Here is a 20,368-nt window from a genome sequence, read left to right as displayed (position 1 = left end):
TATTCTAAATTTTCAGATGACCCATTTAGCTATTATTCAATTAATGAATAAAAGAAATGGGTCATCTAAAAGGGCAATGTAGTCTTTTAATTAATTCTTGGAAAAAGAAAAAGAAAAAAAAGGGAAAAGAAATTCCATTGGTCATCTTGGGTGGCACCTTGGAAAAACAAAGAGTCCAGTGCATGCATTGGCTCTTAAATTTTCAAGAAGAGTGGGGGTTTAATGCTGAACACCTATTTAAACCCCCATTCTTATTTCAAAAAAAGAGAGGAGCTAAAAATTAGAAGAGAGAAATCATAGCTTCTAAAAAAAATTAAAAATGGATATATATTTCATCTTTTGGTGGTCTTCGGGAGTTCAATTAAGTTTGCTTTCATCATTGTTTTGTCATCATCTCTTTAGGTACATCTCTTTCCTTACATTTTGCAATGTAACTTCGAAAAATAATGAAGCATGTTTATATTTTCGATTAAATTGTTATGTTTAGTTTATGTGAATTATTTAAATATGTTATGATACTTAATATGATTATGTTTCATTGTTATTGTATATTTGTGTTTTATTATTAAACTAGGCATTAATTTTATCTTTATCATTATGAAGTGATGTATAACTTTATTGGAATTAGTTAAATAATGTTTTGTTGTTATTATATATTTGTGTTCTATTATTAAACTAGGTGTTAATTCTATATTTGTCATTATGAAGTTGATACATAACCCATGTTTTTGCTAAAAAAAAAAAACAACAACAATCTCAATGTTTTTTTTTTCAGTTTCTGGTCATTTTAAGTAAAGAAAAGAGAGGTTGTTTTTGCAAAAAAAATAAAAAAATTTATTTTATTTTATTTTTAAATTTTATTTTTAAAAAAAGTGGACTTGTGTGCGGTTACGCTCCTAGGACAATCAGTTTTTTTTTTTAAAAAAAAAAATTTAGTAACTAACACAAAAATTGTCTTTTATCCAAAAATTATTTTAGCCAAACATGAGTTAATAAAGCGATCGTGCTAGAACCACGGGACTCGTGGGGTGCCTCACACCTTCCCTCCGGTCAATAGAATTCCTTACCCAATCTCTGTTTTCGTAGATTAGAAATAAATAAAAAAAAATTAAAATTAGAAATTACCGGGTGACTTGGAACACCTAAAAAACTCAATTTCAAGTGGCGACTCTAAAAATGATTTTTTTTTCTTTAGTTTTATATATATATTTTTAAACCCGTCATATCCTTAATAATTATATAATAATAAAAGTGGTGTGACAATTACAATTATTACATTGGGTTTGTTGTTACTTGATAATATATCTTCTTTTAATTTCACACTAATTTCGATTTATGAGATTGGTCAAAGCTTCCCTTCAAGATTTTGTCAATCTTGTGTTTAAATTTTTTGCAGGTACTTAATATTTTATGAGATTAGTTTAATTATTTAATTAATTTGCCTACTTCAGAGTTGACTACTAGCTAGTAACACTTGTTTGCTTTATTTTTGTTTAATCATTTGATATTCGTAATTCGCTCGTTCAAATAAATTTATACAATAACAATTCTTACTATTGTGAGTGGCGTTAGTGAATAGCAAAATGATGTCTTTTTTTTCAAGAAAAGTAAAAGAGAAAGAAAAAGAAAAAGACGTAAGAAAAATTAATATATAATATAAAAATAAGAAAAAACATGAATTATCAAATTTATATAGTGTAATTTTTCAATAATGAAATATCGATAAATGTCAATTGGACAAGAGTTGTGCCACTAGGTTAGTGCTTCTTAAAATTAATTATTTCATAGGAATTTTTAATTTTTTTTTAGTTTCAATCTCTAATAGACAATGCACGTTATTTTATAGATAGATATTTATTACGTTACATTAAACTTTGTTACATGTTTATCTAAATTTTAGTTATCGATAAGTTTAAGCTAAAAAGAATAAAAAATTAAAAAAAAGATTGTGAAGCTTCCTTCACATCTGCAATTGAATAGAAAAATGTCATATTCTAGCTGGAATAAATTATAAAAACTCGAAAATAAAAAAGAAATGTTAATTTAAATGTCAAACCTAAATGGTCATGATCAATATAGATTGTAATATGACGTCCATGATCCTTTCGGTCTTTAGTCAAAGGTATTGAGTTTGAGTTCATGATAATAACAAAAATATTTATTGAAAGTAATACGTCAAGAAATGAGTCCTACAATAAACGAATTCAAATTTAACTAGAAATCTCAAGTTTGTTCTATTTACGGTTGCACGACACGAATTTTAATAAAGTGGAGATTTTTAATCCTTTTCCTTGATTATGGCTTCTCCACTAGGCACTAAATAAAATATTTTAATTGATTCATTACAAAACAATGTCAATTTGTATTAGGTAAAACCCTAACTAATAACTCTTTTCAACTCAATATAAAGCTTCCCCTTGGAATAGGATCTTGCACACACTCCACTTGAGTAAACTCATTTCAAATATCCAAAATAGGATATATGGCAAACCTTACTCTTCACTTCTTACTACTTTTCTTGTACTTTCATTGTATTCTCGCAATTATTACTGAGTCTGTCACGTCTCAAACTGATCCAAACACCACGAATTTCATAGTAACCTCATGCAGAACAACGTTATACCCTACCATATGTGTTCAATCTCTCTCTGCCTACGCAAACACCATTCAACTAAACGAGCTAGAACTAGCTCATGCAGCATTAACGGTGAGCTTATCGAAGGCTAAAATTGCTTCAACATACATTTCAAAGCTCACAAGAATGAGGGGCTTAAAGCCAAGAGAATTACAAGCTGTTAAAGATTGTTCATTCAACATGAATGATTGTGTTCATCAGCTTGAACGATCGATCCCCGGGCTAGGGCAAAGTGGTAAATTAGCATCAAGAAGAGATGAATTTACTTGGCATGTTAGTAATGTTCAAACATGGATTAGTGCTGCACTTACTGATCAAAATACTTGTCTTGATATGATTAATAATCCTTCTATGGATGGAAAAATTAAGGATTCAATTAGGGTTAGGGTTTTTGTTGCTTCACAAGTGACTAGTAATGCACTTGCTTTGGTTTATAAATTTGCAGAGAAACACTCATAAGTTAGTGTCATCTTACTAGTTAGTTTTTGGCATGTACTTTTAGGTGTTAAAACTAATTTTATGGATAAATAGTTATGTGTACGTATCGATGTATTGAAATTGATAATAAGTCGTTCATATGTTTGGTTATTACAAAGTGTTGATAAGCACATTTTTTGCTAAATGACCATAATATCCTTGAAATTATTTACAAAAATAACAATACTATTAAGTATTATCGCAGTAGTATTAGTAATAATAATCGTACATTAGTGGCTGCCAAAATTCGTATAAGGACATTCAGAAATTCGTACATTAGATCATAAGGATTCAAATGCCTTTTCTATGTACGTCCACATTATGATTTTATGATGCCCTTTAGTTTCACGTGGCTCCACCCCTACTTATAACATTTATTTTTCTTTTCAAATCGAGACGTTTCATTTGAATTTCAAAGAACGTGACTCTCTCTTTTCTAACGATGGAATATTAAAAAAGGAATCATAAATCATGATTTGGATAAAAATAATATCAAGGTTATTAATAGCGTTGTCTGGTTATTGATTAGTTTAACCATTAATTTTTACCTACTCTAAAACTAAAAATGACTCGTTTGACATTATGCAAGTTGCATGATAAATAAATATATAACACACATCACCTTGAATGTGTTTTGACTTCATTAATTCAATTTATATCATGTAGAGATATAATTAAGTAAATTAATATCTACGTAATTAGTTTATAATAGTTTAAATTATAAGACGAGGAGCTCACATCAAGTTATTTTAGTGAAGACTTTAATGTAAAATTTTGTTGGGATAGATCATGATTTTTACATCTTTTGAGTTAGGTGGATTTTCACGTAAATAGTATATGTTTTTTTTAAAATTTTATTCGCACTTAATAGTTATTAACTTTCTAAACCAAAAACTCCTATAATAACATATTCTTTTAAAGGAAGTTGGATTAAAAAAATAAATTAAAAATATGATATGACTCAAAAATTCACCTCTCTTGAGTTACAGATGCACTCAAACTAACAAAAGTCTTTTTTTTTCTTTGTTTTAGTGTTCGATATTTGATTAGAGGTCCAATTAATTGAAATTCGCACAAAGAAATTTCACTTTGAAAGATATTGTGCTTCTAAGAAAAAGACGACTCCATTTATATTTTTTTTTTTAAAACAAGAACAAATGATAAAATGAAATAGTACATGCAAAAGGAGAAAAAAAAAGTATGATAAAATGAAATAGCACATTCATTATTTTGATAGAGTATTTTTCGTTATCTGACTTTTCATCTTGTTGGGGTTTTCGTGCCTAAGGAATAGGTAGTGTGTTGGATCCATCTTACATATAAGTCTAATAATGTGTGAATATTGTGTGATGGGCTTAAGAGTAATATGGGCCGACAAATATTTCTCATATGGTCTAACTCATGGGTCATTTGTACTTTTTTTAAATTCATGTCACTCATAATAAATAATTTTTTTTATGAAATGTTAATTCATATTCTTATATCATAATACATCACAAGTTATAGTAGATCATTAGGTATAAGTTCAATGGTTAAAGCACAAAAAGTAAAGATTCAACCATTTAAAGGGAAAAAATTAAAGATTAGACCAGATCAGAGAAAAACGTACAATTTTATGCTAATTCACATATCAACGTAGAATAGGATAATTTACAAGAATGGTGTAGAGGTGGGTGATCGTGAAATTTTTGATCTTTTTTTTTGGTGAGTTAACTTTCAAGTTTAACAAATTTTGACCTTGAAAGTTTCACTACATCGAAAGTTCAAGACCACACATTTTCAAACTTATTAAGTGTAATTTCCTTAAAAAAAACATCGCTAGTCAATAAACAGTTATTTCTTATAGATCCTCGACTCAAAAAAAGTTACAAAACAGACTCGCAACAATTATTACTATCAATAAAATTTAAACTCATAAGGGAAAAAGAAGTAAATAAACAACTAATACGGCGTGGATGATGGATCAAGTTTTAATTAGTTTGATAATTAGCTATAAAGATGTGAAATCTCATCTAAATAATTTTATTTTGCAGCCAACCATATGTATATATAAAATTTCATTAGTTGTGTTTTTTTTCAACAAATTGAAGACTTAATAACAATATAGTATTTGTTGTTTACAGAGTCTGTAATGAAGATTAATTAATGAGTTGGCATTGCTTGTTAATACAATCTATCTCATTTCAAAGATCAACTTGACTATCAAGGCAACTTGTGTTTATATAACTACTCACGTCTCAAATTATTTGTTATGTTTCTCTTTTACATACATCAAACATTATTGAAAATAATTTATTTACCTCATAAAGGTAAAAACAAAGTCTACGTACAATTTCACCATCTCAAACCTCACTCGTCGGATTACACTAGATATGTTATTATTTTTGTGTTTCTCTTTTACACATCTCTATAGAAAACATTAATTAGAATATTAACTTTTTAACTAACTAATTATTATTATTATTATTATTTGGTCTTTTTTCATTATTTTTTCTCAAATTATAAGTACAAATTAATTCACCCTAAGCTGTAGCAATTGAATAAAGTGTCAGCTACACTAAATGTTTACATCTTCGATCAGAGGCATGATCCAATCTGCTAATCTCTGTAACATGTACATTTACATGTTATAATTTGAATTAGAATCAAAACTTCTAAATTTTAACCATAAATTCTGATATAGAATTATTATTATTTTTGAAATAAAATTTACATAATTAAAAACTAAATAAAAAAAATAATAAATCACTAAAATTAATAATGTAAAAAAATTAAAGTCAAAAAAAATTTCATCAGATAATTCAAACACTGCCATATAAATTGAGACGAGTAATTGTTTATTCTTGGGATTTGAGATCTCTCTAGGTGCTTTATTATATGAGTATTTTTTTTCTTTTGTCAATAAAAATATTTGACGAATCATTTGCTTAGTTATTGGATTTATTATCTTATAGGATCCAATTTCCAGCTATGTCAATTTTTTCAAGTATAAATACACATCAAAACCATACAACTTATGATCATTAATAATACAAATTCTCTTATATATAATTGTCAGACTTTGGCAAAAATGATGAATAAAAAGCAGAATCTCACTGCTTTATTCTTTTTTATTTTCATTCTTTTAAATTCTTCTTCTTCTTCTTTTTTGACAAATAATCATCATGAAGAATTAGTGATGAATATTGAGATTAAAGAGGAAAAGAGTTGTGTTAAAGCTTGTATTCTTGAAAATGAGTGTAAAAATGAGAAAAATGATTATTATGTGTATCATGTTTGTATCGATATATGTATTAAGAGTTGTAGAGGGTAACTATTATATGAATATGGATTTTGGTTTATGTATATGAAAAGGGATAGTGTAACAAATGAATTTTTATATTATCAGTGTATTTTACATGCTAGTTATATGCAAGGGATAGTGTAACGATCTTTAGGTATATAAAGTGTAATGAATTATGTAAAGTGTAACGAATTTTACCTTAAAAATTATAGGCCCATAGAGTAAAATCAGAATTATTATGTCATTTAAAGTGAAGAGTAATTTGGCGTTGCAAAACTTTACCAACTATAAAAGTAAAACCAAATGCAGCTCAAACGTGTATTCATTTTACGAGACGAATAGCAATACCTATGAACAAAATAGTACAGATTATCAAGACGAAGAACAATGTCTTGCGTAATCTGTACTATTTTATCCAGGAACACTGTACATTGTTGTTCAAAATAGTACAGATTATCAAGACGAATAGCAATGTTTAGCAACAATTATTTTGACATATTTACTTAAACGAGAAAAATCAGAGAACCAGAGAAAGAAATCTATGTGCAACAACACATCTAATTCATCAAAAGTTAAAAAAAAAATAGTTTCAAGAGCTATAGATGGACCATATCAAATAATTTGGCTATTTAAGTATTATTTGACTTGAAGAATTCCTGCACTAATCAGCTTCTTGATTTTGTTCATGACAAGGGGGTTCTTCATATGTTTCTGAGCAGCTTTTGGGTTCTCCTGGAAATCACCTAGTACCTGCTCGTGAACACGACAACATTCCGATCACAAAAGGAAATACAATCGGTATTATAAGGGAAAAGGTTCAAATATACCCCTCTACAGTACATGATATCTTAATTGTTACATCCTGTTATACTTTAGGCAATTCATACCCTTGCCGTTAGCAAATTTGCCTTTGCCTCCGAATGGACAAGGCGAAGTCCACGTGTCAAAAATACTTCGAGAGAAAGATCCAAATTTACCCCTCTACTTTTGACACTGGTTTAAAAGTACCTTGGCAATATATTTTAGGTTGGAGCTCCATCAGGAGCAGGGTATGAATGACTCTAAAGTATAACGGAGGATAAGTTGAGATTTTTAGTACACGAGAGGGGTATTTTGATCTCCCTTAATCCATATTAAAGTCTAGAGAAACATCTATTCAGGATAAAATTTTATTTTACCTGTCCCATTACTGGATCGGTTAGAATGTTCTGAATTTCTGGGTCCTGCATTCCCTTGGCCTGCAGAATTAATTGGATATGCATGTAAGCATATAAAAGTTGTCTACGAGTAGAGCAAGATCATGGTATCATGAGAAGAAATTAAACCTGTCTCTCTTTGAGCTCCTCTGGAGTTAGATCGCCACGTGATGTCTTTTTCATTTGTTCTACACATCTGCAAAAAGGAGAACCACCATTCAAGTTACTAAATAAATCTATAGCACGCGTCACAATCAACTCCTGATTTAGAATCTTGCTCACAAAATCAACTCATCTAGGGCAATAACAGAACATCAAACTAATTCAAGCTTCAATGGTAAAATATGCTGAATGGATTCCTATAGGAAGATGGACATAAGGTGTCCAGAAATAACGAAGCAATATCGAAGAAAATTCAGGTTAAAAATAAGATAAAAGTATTCGAAATATTTCTTTACCTCCTCACACCATCTAGCAGTTCTTGATTTTGAGGATCATACGTCAACCCCGCTTGGTAAGTTTCCATGGCTTTTTCAAATTCTTTCATAAAGAACTGAACAGCACCCTTTCTAGTGTAACCCTTTGCAAAGTTGCATCAAGCTCGATGCACTTCTCTGCATCTTTAAGGCCCTCGGGCAGTGCACCTAATTTTGTGTAGCAGGCAGCCCTGTTGCTGTATGTCTAACATAAAGAACAAGATATATGCATCAATAATAGTTTCTAACAAAGGAATAGACAAAGTCGCTAGATTCTACGGAGGAACAGAAGATGGATGAAGGCAATACCCTTGGATCTTTAGGATTCCTCCTTAACGATTCTGTATAACGTGAAGCTGCTTCTGGATACTTCTGCTCTTTGAAAAACTGGTTACCTGTAATCAAAGCAAAGAAAGTTAATTCACAAATTAAGAAAGGATACAACTAAGAAAAAGCCGTAACAGCAAGAGAGGTACCTTTCTCACGCTCCTCATCTGCTACTTGGGGATCACAATACTCTTGTTGTTCCAATTCTTTCTTCGCCTTCTCAGCCTCATTGAGTTTTTTCAGTGTCTCAGGGTTACGATGTTCAGTAAGAGCTTTCTGGAAAGTTTCAATTGCAGGTTCATAATCCTTTGAAATTTTTGCCATCTTCACAAGGGCAGTTCCCTTTCGAGTCGGAGCCCTAGCAATCATCTTATAGTCTGATCTGAGCTCCCTCCCCCTTTCAACAGCCTTGTCACAATCTTTCATGCAATCCTCATACTGAAATTAAGACAAACAAAAATAAGGAAGAGCTCTGATGGATTATTCATGAGTTGAATAAAACCCATGCAGAAGGATACACAAGTTTACCATAGCACCACATCAGCGGAATGATACAGTTTAGGTCTTAACGCTAACCATGCCATAGTGGAAAAAAGAGGATCAAATGAAAAGCAATTATACATCGCAACAAAGATGAAAACACATCCTAAACAAAACAATTAACGCATATGCTTACTCGGAAATTCCTCTTCCTCCGCCCTGAACTTGTCTTCCCCTATCTTAATAAACTAGTAGTGGTCTTAGATGATCACAAATCATCAAGTCGAACTTGTTATATTTTCTCCTAAAGTTAGTTTTAAGCTCATTTCAAAGTATATTAAACAGAAATAGATAGACATGCCAGAACAAACGAGACCTGACCAAAAAATCAATTAGTAAACTACTAATCCTTTTACAGAATTCATCGACAATCCATTTATTTTTCATGCAATAGCATCTAGATTACTGCACTACCAAAAAAGTAATTTAATTAGAAAAGGCACATATATTGGACAAGTAGGTACTTCTTTTTAGTCCTTAATGCACAACCAAAAAAGTAACTGAATTACAATGCACAATGTATTGGACAGGTAGCTATTCCTTTATAATTTCAGTTTCCTACTCTCTATCCCTCTGTTCATATTTTTACTCAAACCAGTTTTCCTCTTATTTTATAATCTGCAATAAAATCTAATTATGCAAACATGCTCTTAGGTATCTAACTCTTTTCTTATCAGAGCTCTTCATAGCTACTTTGAAAGATAGTAGCACAAAAAGACAAATAAGAGAGCTCATTACCATTATCTTTATGTATCCAGCAATTCCTTTATCAATGAGAAAAGCAACAAACTTTTCTAGAAGTATAAAATTTATACAAGCTTAGCATTCTATATGAGCTCACATTATCAGTTCCAAGCCCGAAGTAAATCTAGAGAAGAGTCACACATAGTCCTTCCCCGCTAAAACTAGTCAATTCATAATTGCATTGGGACCTAATCTCCTAGGAATATATTGCTTGAACATAACTAGTTTGTTTGAGGCATAGTAGTTGTTGTGTCAAATACGCAGCATTAGAATAGCAGGATTTCTTCAAACAGATCATCATCATCCTCAAAATAAGGAAATAAGAAAAACAATCAACTACCAAGGGTTTGACTAGTAGTTAATCAAGTGAGTTAAAACCATGAGGTCTCAGATTCGAAACTCATGTGAGGCAAAGAAAACTACTCCCTCAATTCCATTTCAATTTATTTATTTTACTTTTCGTTTTAGCCCGTTTCAAAGTTCTTTATTTCTTAAACTCCATGTCAAGTAGAAGATTTCTTAAACTCCATGTCAAGCAGAAGAAACCAGACAAACAAATTGAGAAGTGTGAACGTTGACCTAGATACCACGGTTAGCAAACAAACAAATAAAAAACAAGGAACTCCATAAGCATACATTATATTATAACAGAGTAAAGAGTTCTGCGCTATACCTTTCCCATCCCCAAGAACACAGCAGCACGGTTAGTAAGAAAAGAAATATCAGCATCATCCAGCTCAATTGCCTTAGTATAAAGCTGAACAGCATTCTCAAAATCCTTCTTCTTATACGCCGCATTACCTGCCTCCTTCTCCTTCAGCGCCAACACTTTCCTCTCCTTCAACTCCTTCTCCTCCTCCGACACTTCCACTGGTTCGGGCTGAGGTACGCGATGTGCCTTGTACCCGGCCCGTTTCTCCTCTTTCACGGGCTCACTCTCTGCTCGTCTTTTCCTCTCCGGTGAACCTCCCGGCATCTTCACACCCTCCTCTGGCGTCCTAGTATCCCATTTCATCCCTAACAAAACTCCAAACGCTTGCATTACTCTCTGATCCTTCATATAAAGATTCAAATTGTTCGGATTCTTCTGTATATCCTGCATCATTCTTACAAAATCCGGTTGTTGCAAATACGTTCGGGTCCTCGGGTCACTCGTCAACTTAGCCCACATCTCCGGCCCGTAAAATGCATCACCAAACGAACTACTCGGACCTCTACCTCGACCCTGACCCGACTGAGCATCCGAAAGCCCGGATTTCAACACTTCATTATTAGGATCAATTTTCAAACCCTTTCTATACGCTAAAATGGCGTCGTTATAGTTATTCAAACCTAAATAAGCAGCGCCTACCCGAGAATAACCTTTAGACCAATCCGGTTTCAGTTCAACGGTTTTCTCAGCGTCAATTAAGGCTTCGGAGAATTTGTTCAAGGAAGCGTAAGCTGCTGATCGGTTAGAGTAGAGAACGTGATTGTTAGGAGAGAGATTGATTGCTTCAGTCAAGTGGAGCACGGCGTCGGTGAAGTTACCGGATGCGAATGCAGCGTTCCCTTTGGACTTAGGTTCGTCTTCGTCGGCGGCAATAGTTGTTTTTCTCCGGCGAGTTGTTGGTTTGTTTGTTCTTCTAGAGAATTCGTTGTAACTGCACGGAAAGAGGATGAATTAGGGGGTTATATAGGCGAGGGGGGAGGGAGTGGTGAAGGAGGGAATTCGCGGCACATTTTAGGAATATAGTTTTTTTTTAGAAAAAAAAAACTACACTACACAAATAGCCCTCCCCTCAAATATTTACTTTCTTTCAATTTTTTAATATATATTATGTCTATTTTTATATGTTTAATGAACTAAAATAATTATATGTTGAAAGAATAATTTAAAATTATTATAGCAATTCTAAGTTGCGTAGTATTTATTATTTAGTATTTTCTTTAATTATATCTAGTTATGATTTGTTTAAAAATAGAGGTATATTCTAACTCCAAAAGGAAGGTACTATGTTTCACAAAGCTACCAAGAGGTTTGCCTAAAATGCAAGAATCCGATTTAATATGGAGTGCAGTAATGCTATCTAAGTAGTCTGGTTGGCATAACAAGAAAGGAAAGGTTAGTACACCTAAACATTTTCATTGATACAAAACAATGTTGCTTGTGTGAGGAGGACTAAGAAAAGACACCTGTTTGCAGAATGTCGATATGTATACGAAGTCAGGAGCAAATTGAATAGGTGGCTAGGGATAGAAATACAATGTAAATGTGTGTGTTGCACACTTCAATGGATCAAGAGAAGAAGGTGGAAGCACTTCCAAAAGGAGATAGTAGCAACAATATGGGGGATAATGATCTACTACATGTTGCAGTCAATAAATTTAAAAAAATTTAAGCACAAGAGTGTACGACCAAAATATGCGATTACACAAATATAGAAGAAAATACGTGAGAGAGTATACATGTTACAAAGTACAAAGAGAGCTCATTGATGTCAAAGGTTGATTTTGCAACTTATGTAATTAGATGTTTGTTTTCTCGAGATCTAGCTAGTGGTTATGAGGTACCCTTCCTAGAAGGTGGCTGAAAATACTAGAGGCTCCTTAGGGTGTAATATTTGTTTGGTATGGTAATATTTCACATTTTATCACCAAAAAAAAAAGAAGAGAGAAATAATAATATTTAAGACTTTTTAAATTTACGAATAAGAAATAGAAAATAGCCCTTGCCTTTCAATTTGTTAAGTAGCAAAAATAAAATAAAAAATGGTCGCAACACAAAATTGAAGTAATGTGTTATACGATATAATTTAGTTCCTATAAAATTTATATCGATGAAAGAATAAGTTCGTTTTAAGAACCAATAAAGCTACACTTGTTGGATGCAAATTAAAATACTTCCTACATTTCATTTGTGAGGCAATGTACATTCATTAAGAAGAAAAACATTCAAGAACATAATTTAAACTATATTTTTCACTATTACCTTTTTGTTTATTCCCAAGTTATTCTTAAAAATAAAAATAGTTGTTTCTTAAAATGTAAAACTTCATTAAACGGAAAAACATATGTGAAAAAAGAATTCAAGCATTTATCTTGAATTTTCTACAATAAAAAAAGATTCAAAATTTATTTATTATGGAATAGAAGAAGTGATACACAATTTATTTCTGACAAAGTAGAGTAATTATTTTGAATAAAGACTATCAATTTGAGAGACAAAAATTAACGACGAGGAAAATGGAAAAATTATGCGTATAAGCAAACATATATTAGTTAATTAGTTAACATAGCTATAGTTTGCCTTAATTACAATTTGCAACCTATTTTTAGCTATAATTATGTGACTCAACTTTTTAGTTTTGTATAAAATGCACGTTTGTATAATTCAGAATTTGTATAATATAATTTTTATAACTGTTTACACTTCTGATGTTTGTAATTGTTTAAATTCGTTATTTCGAGTTTATACAAAAATAACTAAATTATACAAATGTATCCGTGAATTATACAAACCTGTGAATTATACAAACGAGACAGGTTAAATTATAGCTACAATCCGTAAATATACAAACTATAGTTATAAAGTATAATTAAGTTTATTCTAGTGGCTATTTGTAAAAGTTCCCCGAGGAAAATTCATGAAAAAAATTGAGTAGTTAAAAGAGCCCATAATACAAAAGCCCATAATATTGGCCCACCTAGACCCATTAGCATTTCTTCTTCCTGCAATATCCGTGTGCAGAAAAAAATTAAGAAAAAAAAAAGCGACGCATCGCCAAACAGCAGCCACCACTCTCAAAATCTTGAAACAGTGAACGGAATCGAATTGTATGTATTCCTTTTTCTTTTTACTCTCTCTGTAATTTTACGAAACCCCTCTGTTTCCCCCATTGTTTTTGAACTGTTTTCAGAGAATTTTAAAGCATATTTTTTTGAGGTAAACTTGATTTTGAACTCTTAAACTTGGATGAGTTGCTTACGCTTTGTATTTTGTTAGCACCCAAAATTACAATTTTATTGATAGATTTTTAATCTAATACTCCCTCTGTCCCAATTTAGTTTGATTGGATACGGAGTTTATGGAATAAAGGAGAGATTTTTAAATTTTGTGGTCTTAAACTTGCAAAGGTTGAAATTGGAAAACTTACTAAATATAGAAAGATATTATTTTCTATTGTATTCTTGTTATTTGTTATCCATTGATGGGTTTTGGAGTTATTTTTGTTGCTATTTTCTGAATTTGCATAATCCTCTTATATGAGTGCTTAGGAATATGATTACTGAGCTATTTGTAGGACAAAATATGATTTTTTTTGATAGGGTGTGAATCCCTGGACACCATGATTAACTTGTTTGGAATTAGTCAAAGTGTGCCCAAGCTAGCATGGACACCACTGTTATCGGGAAAATGATGAATTTTTGAGAATGTACAATAGATCAAATTCATTTCTGTGATGCTCGTTTGGTCGCTTTATTGATGAAGGAATAACATTTAAGAATCAGTGTATTTGGAATGGAGTTGCAAAGCTTGTAATTTTTTTAGGAATGTCACCTGCCCTTTTATGTGATTTTGTAGGATCCTGTTAGTTTTATAACTTGAAGGATGTTCATTGTTTAGTGATCCTTTAAGGATGTAGTGTAATGGGTATACATTAGAGATGTATGTGTCCAAAAACCTTTCGTCGCCCTATTCCACTTGAATATATAACTGCTTGTTCCACGTAAGATGGTTTTGTCTGTAGATTACACTTTCTTTTTGTTTTCGATAAAAATTATACCTTTTCATTTCATTTATATGATATAACCCAAAAAAAATAATATTGAAGTCCACTACCAGTGAGCTAAGCAAGTTGTGCACCATGTTTTTACTAATAAGAACAGCATAATTTTTGACAAAACCCCTTTTAGTTCAGCTAGCTGCACTTATGAGGCCAAAACTTGGTGCTCTGTCTTGTACCAACACAGGAAGGACAAGGAGTAAGACTGTAAGAGCAATAGGATCATAAGCGAACTTTCGAGCTTTGCCTTTCCAAGGCTGATCAACTAGCCATCCCCTAATAGAATACCTGGAAATAGAAGCTACATGCTTGAACTGATGTCGGAGAACTACTTACTATTCACTTCAGAGTGATGAACGAAGCAACTAGAAATGTATTGGAGCACCAAGTGTTGAGCATTAAGCTTTGCTTTCTTTTTTTGCATTTCTGCTTGATCTCTCCATTAATGTTTCAAAGAATGTTTCTTATTTATTTTTTCAGAAGGAATAGTTTAGAAATAGTCTACCTAACGTTGAGCCAATATATTTTAAGCTTTCTTAGAACAAAATTTGCATTTCATCTTGTGTCCTCTACCCCAGGGTGTCCAACTGGATACCCTTCGTCGGAAAATTACGTTTTATATATATGTCGAATTCTACATTTAAAAGATATATATTTAAAGTTGGACACCCTTGGCATGTGTCTGGCGTAGTGGTAATATGTGTCCATTTGAATGAAGGATTTCTGGGTTCGAACCCCAAATAGCACAATAATTTTTTGTTTTATTTTGTCAGCCACACCATTATTCTTCGACGCCCTTAATATAATTTTTGGTTCCGCCACTGCCTCTGACTTTATTGAACTTGCTCATTTTTGTCTTCTTTAGAATTAGTATTATTCACAGTGTTGCTCCATTGCTTAAAGTGCCGGAGCAATGCGAAACGATGGTTTACAATTCTAATAATGTGAAATGAAGCAATTTGGAAGAGACACTGTAAGTCATAAATTGATCCAAGCAAGAACCAGTCACTGCTTTGAATGTAACTTTAGAGATGAAAAGAGAAAGTAAAAGGAGGAGAAAAGTGTGGTGTTTTAGTACCTGTGTAGTAGGACTTATATCCGTGTATCATAAAACCGGGCCTTTCGCTACATTTGTACTCAGACTCCTCTCTTTGTTGTTTTCTTCTTCATCTTATTTTTCTAGCTTGCAATGGCTCTTCTATTTTTCTGTATCTTTGTATCTGCTGAGTTGCTTCTTACTTCGTTTTCTTTTATAATGACTTTTTGTTCTTTTGATGTGTGGCCCTTCTCTTCTCTGCTTCTTCTGCTTCATGCCTTTTTTTCATTTTCTTCTTCTACTATCAATTGTTTTCAATAGTTCTTTTTATTCTCGTTATTTCGGTATGTCTCTGATTTTTTATTTATAAGTTGATTGATAAGAAGATAAGCAATGACAATTGCAACTTAAGTTGATATTAGTGCAGTGGTCAAAGCAATCAAATAAATATTGAACGCTGCAAATCTATTATTTTACTCGTGAAACCTACCCTTACAGAGTCCAATCTATTTGTCTTCCAGCTGTGCACTTCAGTAGTGGAAGGTTGACAATAAACTGTAATATATCATATTCATTTCTCAAGCGAGAAACAAGAATAATGCTGAATCCTGTTTGTTGTCTACCATCTATTGGTAAACAGAAATTTACAAAACGAGAGAGGTTTCCAGAACTTCTTGGAACATTGAATCAAAAAAAGGTGTCCAAAAGCACAAATGTCTTGTTGTATCCGTGTATTGTGTCCTTCATGTCAAGCCAAGTTAATTTGTATGTATGAGGATAGGTACTTGATCCATTCTATTTAGCATCTAAATTTTTTCCTCATAGATACATATAATCTTAAGAACTCTTAACTAGATACATGTACTCATGATTTGCATCCAACATTGTTGTATTTCTAATGGTGTATTTGTTCTGTTACTTAAAACTTGGTATAATTCTTCCATCTTGATTGGGTTGTTCCTATACTTAGATATTTTCTCGGCTTGAATGTTGATAGATGAAGAGTCAGTCCCTGCAATGAGAAATAATGAGTAAAAATAAACAAATAAAAGTTGTATGATTTAGTATAATATTGTTGATGTGTAGTACCTTTAACCAGAATCGTCCGATTTTGAGAATGGTCAGCCATTAAAGTGTTTGAGAAACAACAAAATCAAAAAATATAAAACCTAATTTGTAAAACTTTTTTAAATTGAACTTAAGAACATTATGAATTTTAACTCAGATACTAAATCAAGATACATGAGAATAATAAAACAATAAAAACAAATCTATATGTAAAATACTGCTTTGAACATGCAAATATGTATTGAATGAATGAAGATATAAATTAAAGAAGGAGAAGAAGAAGAAAGAAAGTGGGCTGCTGGACATGGGGGTGGGGAACGATCGGCGACAGATGGGAATAAAAAAAAATTAATTTGTTAATGAGCATTAATTAAGGAGTTTAAATTTAAGATAATTATTCAATACTATATTTAAGAGATTTGTGTATCTTAATAAATCTTTTGAAATATATGGTATAAATATTTAAAATGATAATATGTGTAATTATTTTGAACTAGAGATAAATATAGTATATATGATAGTGATGTAAGTGTGTTGTTAGGTAGTTTTTCCTATAATTTATGTCATGAGAAAAAGTAGTTGTAGGGTCAAAATAAAAGTGCAAATGAAGATTCACGACCCAGTGGGTCTCAAAAAATGTAGGCCCAAAGGCACTCTTTTTTATTTTTTATCGAATTGCGAGCCATTAATTGAGAACCCAAAATAAGATTATTCTTCAAATTACCGTTTCTTCTCCGGCGAAAGTTCACGATTCTCCGGCTACTGTAAAACGCTTTGCTCTCCATATTTTCTGGCAGCTCAAATCAAACTTGTAAATAATAGCTGTCTCCATCTTTTCCAGTCGCCAAAAGCGAATTTGTAAACCCCAAAACCCTACCAAGCTAGAAAACTGTTTAGTGAGTTTCTGCTAAAAAGAGATGGCTTCTTTAATATTTTTAGTTTCTTCCGAGTTTTGTTTGATGGTGCTGGATTTAAGTGAAAGCTCAGTTTTAACTATTTTTCATTTTCTCAGAGTAATTTATTTGCTTAAGTTTCTCTAGATATTCAATTGAAAAGCGCAAACAACCTCTCTACCTTCTGAATGTAGAGGTAAGGTCTGCGTACACAATATCCTCCCCAGACCTGACTTGTGAAATTACAATTATTACATTGGGTTTGTTGTTACTTGATTATTTTCGGTTTCCTTCTCTTACTCTAAAAATGAGAATTTGTTAATGTATATATGTCAAAAGTTCTTCCTTTTTTCTTAAGTTATTGCCAAACAAATTTGGAGAGGAAGAACTTCTCTTATAGCTTCTAAGTATGTAAATTTTATATTTGAATTCACGCAAAAAAAATTAGGTGCCTTGTCAGAGTACACTGACCTCCAATGCTCTTTTTGGAATGGAGGAAGTAATTTATTTTTCAAAACTTCTTTATATGAATAGGAAAAGGGAGAGCATGAACATAAAATATTTACCATTATATTTGAGTTTCCTTACTAGGGATAAAAGTCATAAACTTCATATCATTTATTCCAATCCTTATGCCAAGATTATGAACTGTTATAAGGAGTGATTATGTATGATTTCATTCACTTACAGAGATGGTAGGGCTATCTGTTGGAGAAAGGAACTTTATTAAGGGTGGTATTGCCCAGGATCTGCGCAATGATGGTAGAAAACGGCTAACTTATCGGCCAATTTATGTGGAAACAGGTGTAATTCCTCAGGTAGTGTTATGTTCTGTTATATAGATAGTAAAATTTCCGCCCTCAAGTGTTTCTTTTGCTACAACTCAAGCTCAATATTAAACTTTATTGCTTCTTACAAGGCAAATGGATCTGCAAAAGTCAAGTTGGGGGCGACTGATGTTATTGCCAGTGTCAAGGTACTGTAATGATCTAGGCGTTGAAACACGTTTCTACCTTTTATTTTTGATTTAATGATGCTATCATGATTTTCTTTAATAATTGCTGTGCAATTTTGTCATGGAAGTTGTACTAATTTGGCCTATTCAATTCTTATTGCAGGCGGAACTTGGAAAACCAACTTTATCTCATCCTGACCAAGGAAAGGTTTTTATTTACGTAGAGTGCAGTCCCACAGCAGAGCCATCATTTGAGGTGTGTACATGGATTCATTTTACTTCTGAGTTTTCGTTTATCTGTTTCATAGTTTTGTTAGAAAATTTGGTTCAAACACCAACCTAAGTTCCTGGAGTTGCTCGGATGGTAAGCACCCCTCACTTCCAACCCGAAGGTTGCGAGTTCGAGTCACCAAGGGAGCAAAAGGGGTGGGAGCTCCTAGGGAGGGTAAAAAGAAAAAGAAAAAAAAAAGTTCCTCAATTTTTTATATTTGGCAATAACCTTTCTTATTCCGAACATAAAAGTCGTACTGTTAAGCTCTTCTTATGACATACCTATGTTAGTATTTTATCAGTTATCAGTTTCGTTTATGTTGATTTATGCAGGGCAGGGGAGGTGAGGAATTGTCGACAGAGCTCTCGACAGCACTTGAGCGAAGTCTCTTGGGTGGTAAAAGTGGAGCAGGTATTCGAGAGGAAAATCCACACTTCTGTCTTACTTTAATCCACGTTTCTGCTACTGGAATTGTTTCCAGCTATTGGTGTAATTGTTGCACTTATGCATCTCTCGAGTTGATAATCTTGTGGTGTGTTTCATTTTGCAGGGGCTGGAATTGATCCGGCGTCTCTCCTTATCAAAGAAGGAAAAGTATGCTGGGATCTGTATGTCGATTGCCTTGTCATTAGCTCGGATGGAAATCTGCTGGATGCTCTAGGTGCTGCAATCAAGGTACATTCTAACAATGTTTCCTCATCATGTACTAGCAAGGAAAATGAAGGGTGAAACTTGCTTGGACTGTTTTAGAGATGCATTGATACTCAAGAATGCAACACGAAAGCATTATTCCCCATCTTCTGACTAATCAGTTTGCTATCTAAGATGGTACAATAAAAAGAAATCATATTTAATTGAAACATTCTAAGCAGCAACGACTGATGTTCTTCCAGGCAGCTCTGAGCAATACAGGCATTCCAAGAGTTCAGTTTCGTGAAGCTGCTTCATCAGACGAACACGCAGATGTGGATGTTAGTGATGAAGAATTTTTGCAATTCGACACCAGTGGAGTACCTGTCATAGTTACTTTGACAAAGGTAACCCAACCCTATAATCAGAATCCATTTTACGCGACTGTTACTTACATGCACCATGGACGTTTTCCCTTCAATAATTGCAGGTTGGAAGGCACTACATTGTCGATGCAACTTCAGAGGAGGAATCCCTAATGAGCTCGGCTGTTTCTATTTCTGTTAATAGACGTGGACTAATATGTGGATTGACTAAACGAGGAGGTGCAGGGTTGGACCCTAGCGTCATACTTGACATGATATCTGTTGCGAAACATGCAAGTGAGCAGCTAATAAACAAACTTGATTCGGAGATAGAAGCAGCCGAAAGAGCAAATGAAGAGGAACCATGACATAGCTCTAGTATATGTGCTCATTTGTAAGAGTTAGATTTTCATGCAGTTTATTTGTGAAGCAATTTGGAGTCGATTGTTTTGTTGATCAATCGTCGATGATTATATACTGTTAAGTTTATTAAATGATCTTTGTCTATACTGTTTGTTTGAAAATGATCTTCAAAATCTTTTGGTTTCTCTTAGTTCACACAAGCCTCTTCTTGTGCATCTTTGAAAGAAAATAGTGCATCTTCTATTGTGGTGTTGATTTTGTCTTGGAGCAGAGGATCTATCGAAAACAGTCTTTCTATCTCTATAAGGTAGGGGTAAAGTTTGCATACATATCACCCTTCCCA

At 32.6% G+C, this 20,368-nt stretch overlaps 2 protein-coding genes and 1 pseudogene across 3 annotated transcripts; 2 read left to right on the top strand and 1 right to left on the bottom strand.

Moving 5' to 3' along the window:
* The first annotated feature begins 2,455 nt into the window (after nt 1–2,455).
* On the top strand, nt 2,456–3,094 carry LOC102592050 (21 kDa protein-like). The gene has a single exon (XM_006358341.2). It carries the CDS (start codon nt 2,483–2,485, stop codon nt 3,092–3,094), a length of 612 nt encoding a protein of 203 aa, XP_006358403.1. The 5' UTR covers nt 2,456–2,482.
* Nucleotides 3,095–6,826: 3,732 nt separating this feature from the next.
* LOC102591708 (hsp70-Hsp90 organizing protein 3-like) lies at nt 6,827–11,338 on the bottom strand (annotated as a pseudogene).
* Nucleotides 11,339–13,388: 2,050 nt separating this feature from the next.
* On the top strand, nt 13,389–20,220 carry LOC102606240 (exosome complex exonuclease RRP42). Of its 2 annotated transcripts, none has more exons than XM_006358302.2 (8): nt 13,389–13,494; nt 18,132–18,259; nt 18,361–18,417; nt 18,560–18,652; nt 19,000–19,078; nt 19,218–19,342; nt 19,561–19,704; nt 19,788–20,220. In XM_006358302.2, exons 2-8 carry the CDS (start codon nt 18,134–18,136, stop codon nt 20,028–20,030), a joined length of 867 nt encoding a protein of 288 aa, XP_006358364.1. In that variant the 5' UTR covers nt 13,389–13,494; nt 18,132–18,133; the 3' UTR covers nt 20,031–20,220. The 2 variants fall into 2 exon arrangements, with proteins under 2 accessions (XP_006358364.1, XP_015169391.1); XM_015313905.1 differs by lacking the exon at nt 13,389–13,494 and adding an exon at nt 13,525–13,603.
* The last annotated feature ends 148 nt before the right edge of the window (nt 20,221–20,368 follow it).

The sequence above is a fragment of the Solanum tuberosum genome, unplaced genomic scaffold, assembly GCF_000226075.1.
Source record: "Solanum tuberosum cultivar DM 1-3 516 R44 unplaced genomic scaffold, SolTub_3.0 scf00273, whole genome shotgun sequence".
Taxonomy (NCBI): domain Eukaryota; kingdom Viridiplantae; phylum Streptophyta; class Magnoliopsida; order Solanales; family Solanaceae; genus Solanum; species Solanum tuberosum.
This window is presented reverse-complemented; position numbering and strand designations above follow the sequence as displayed.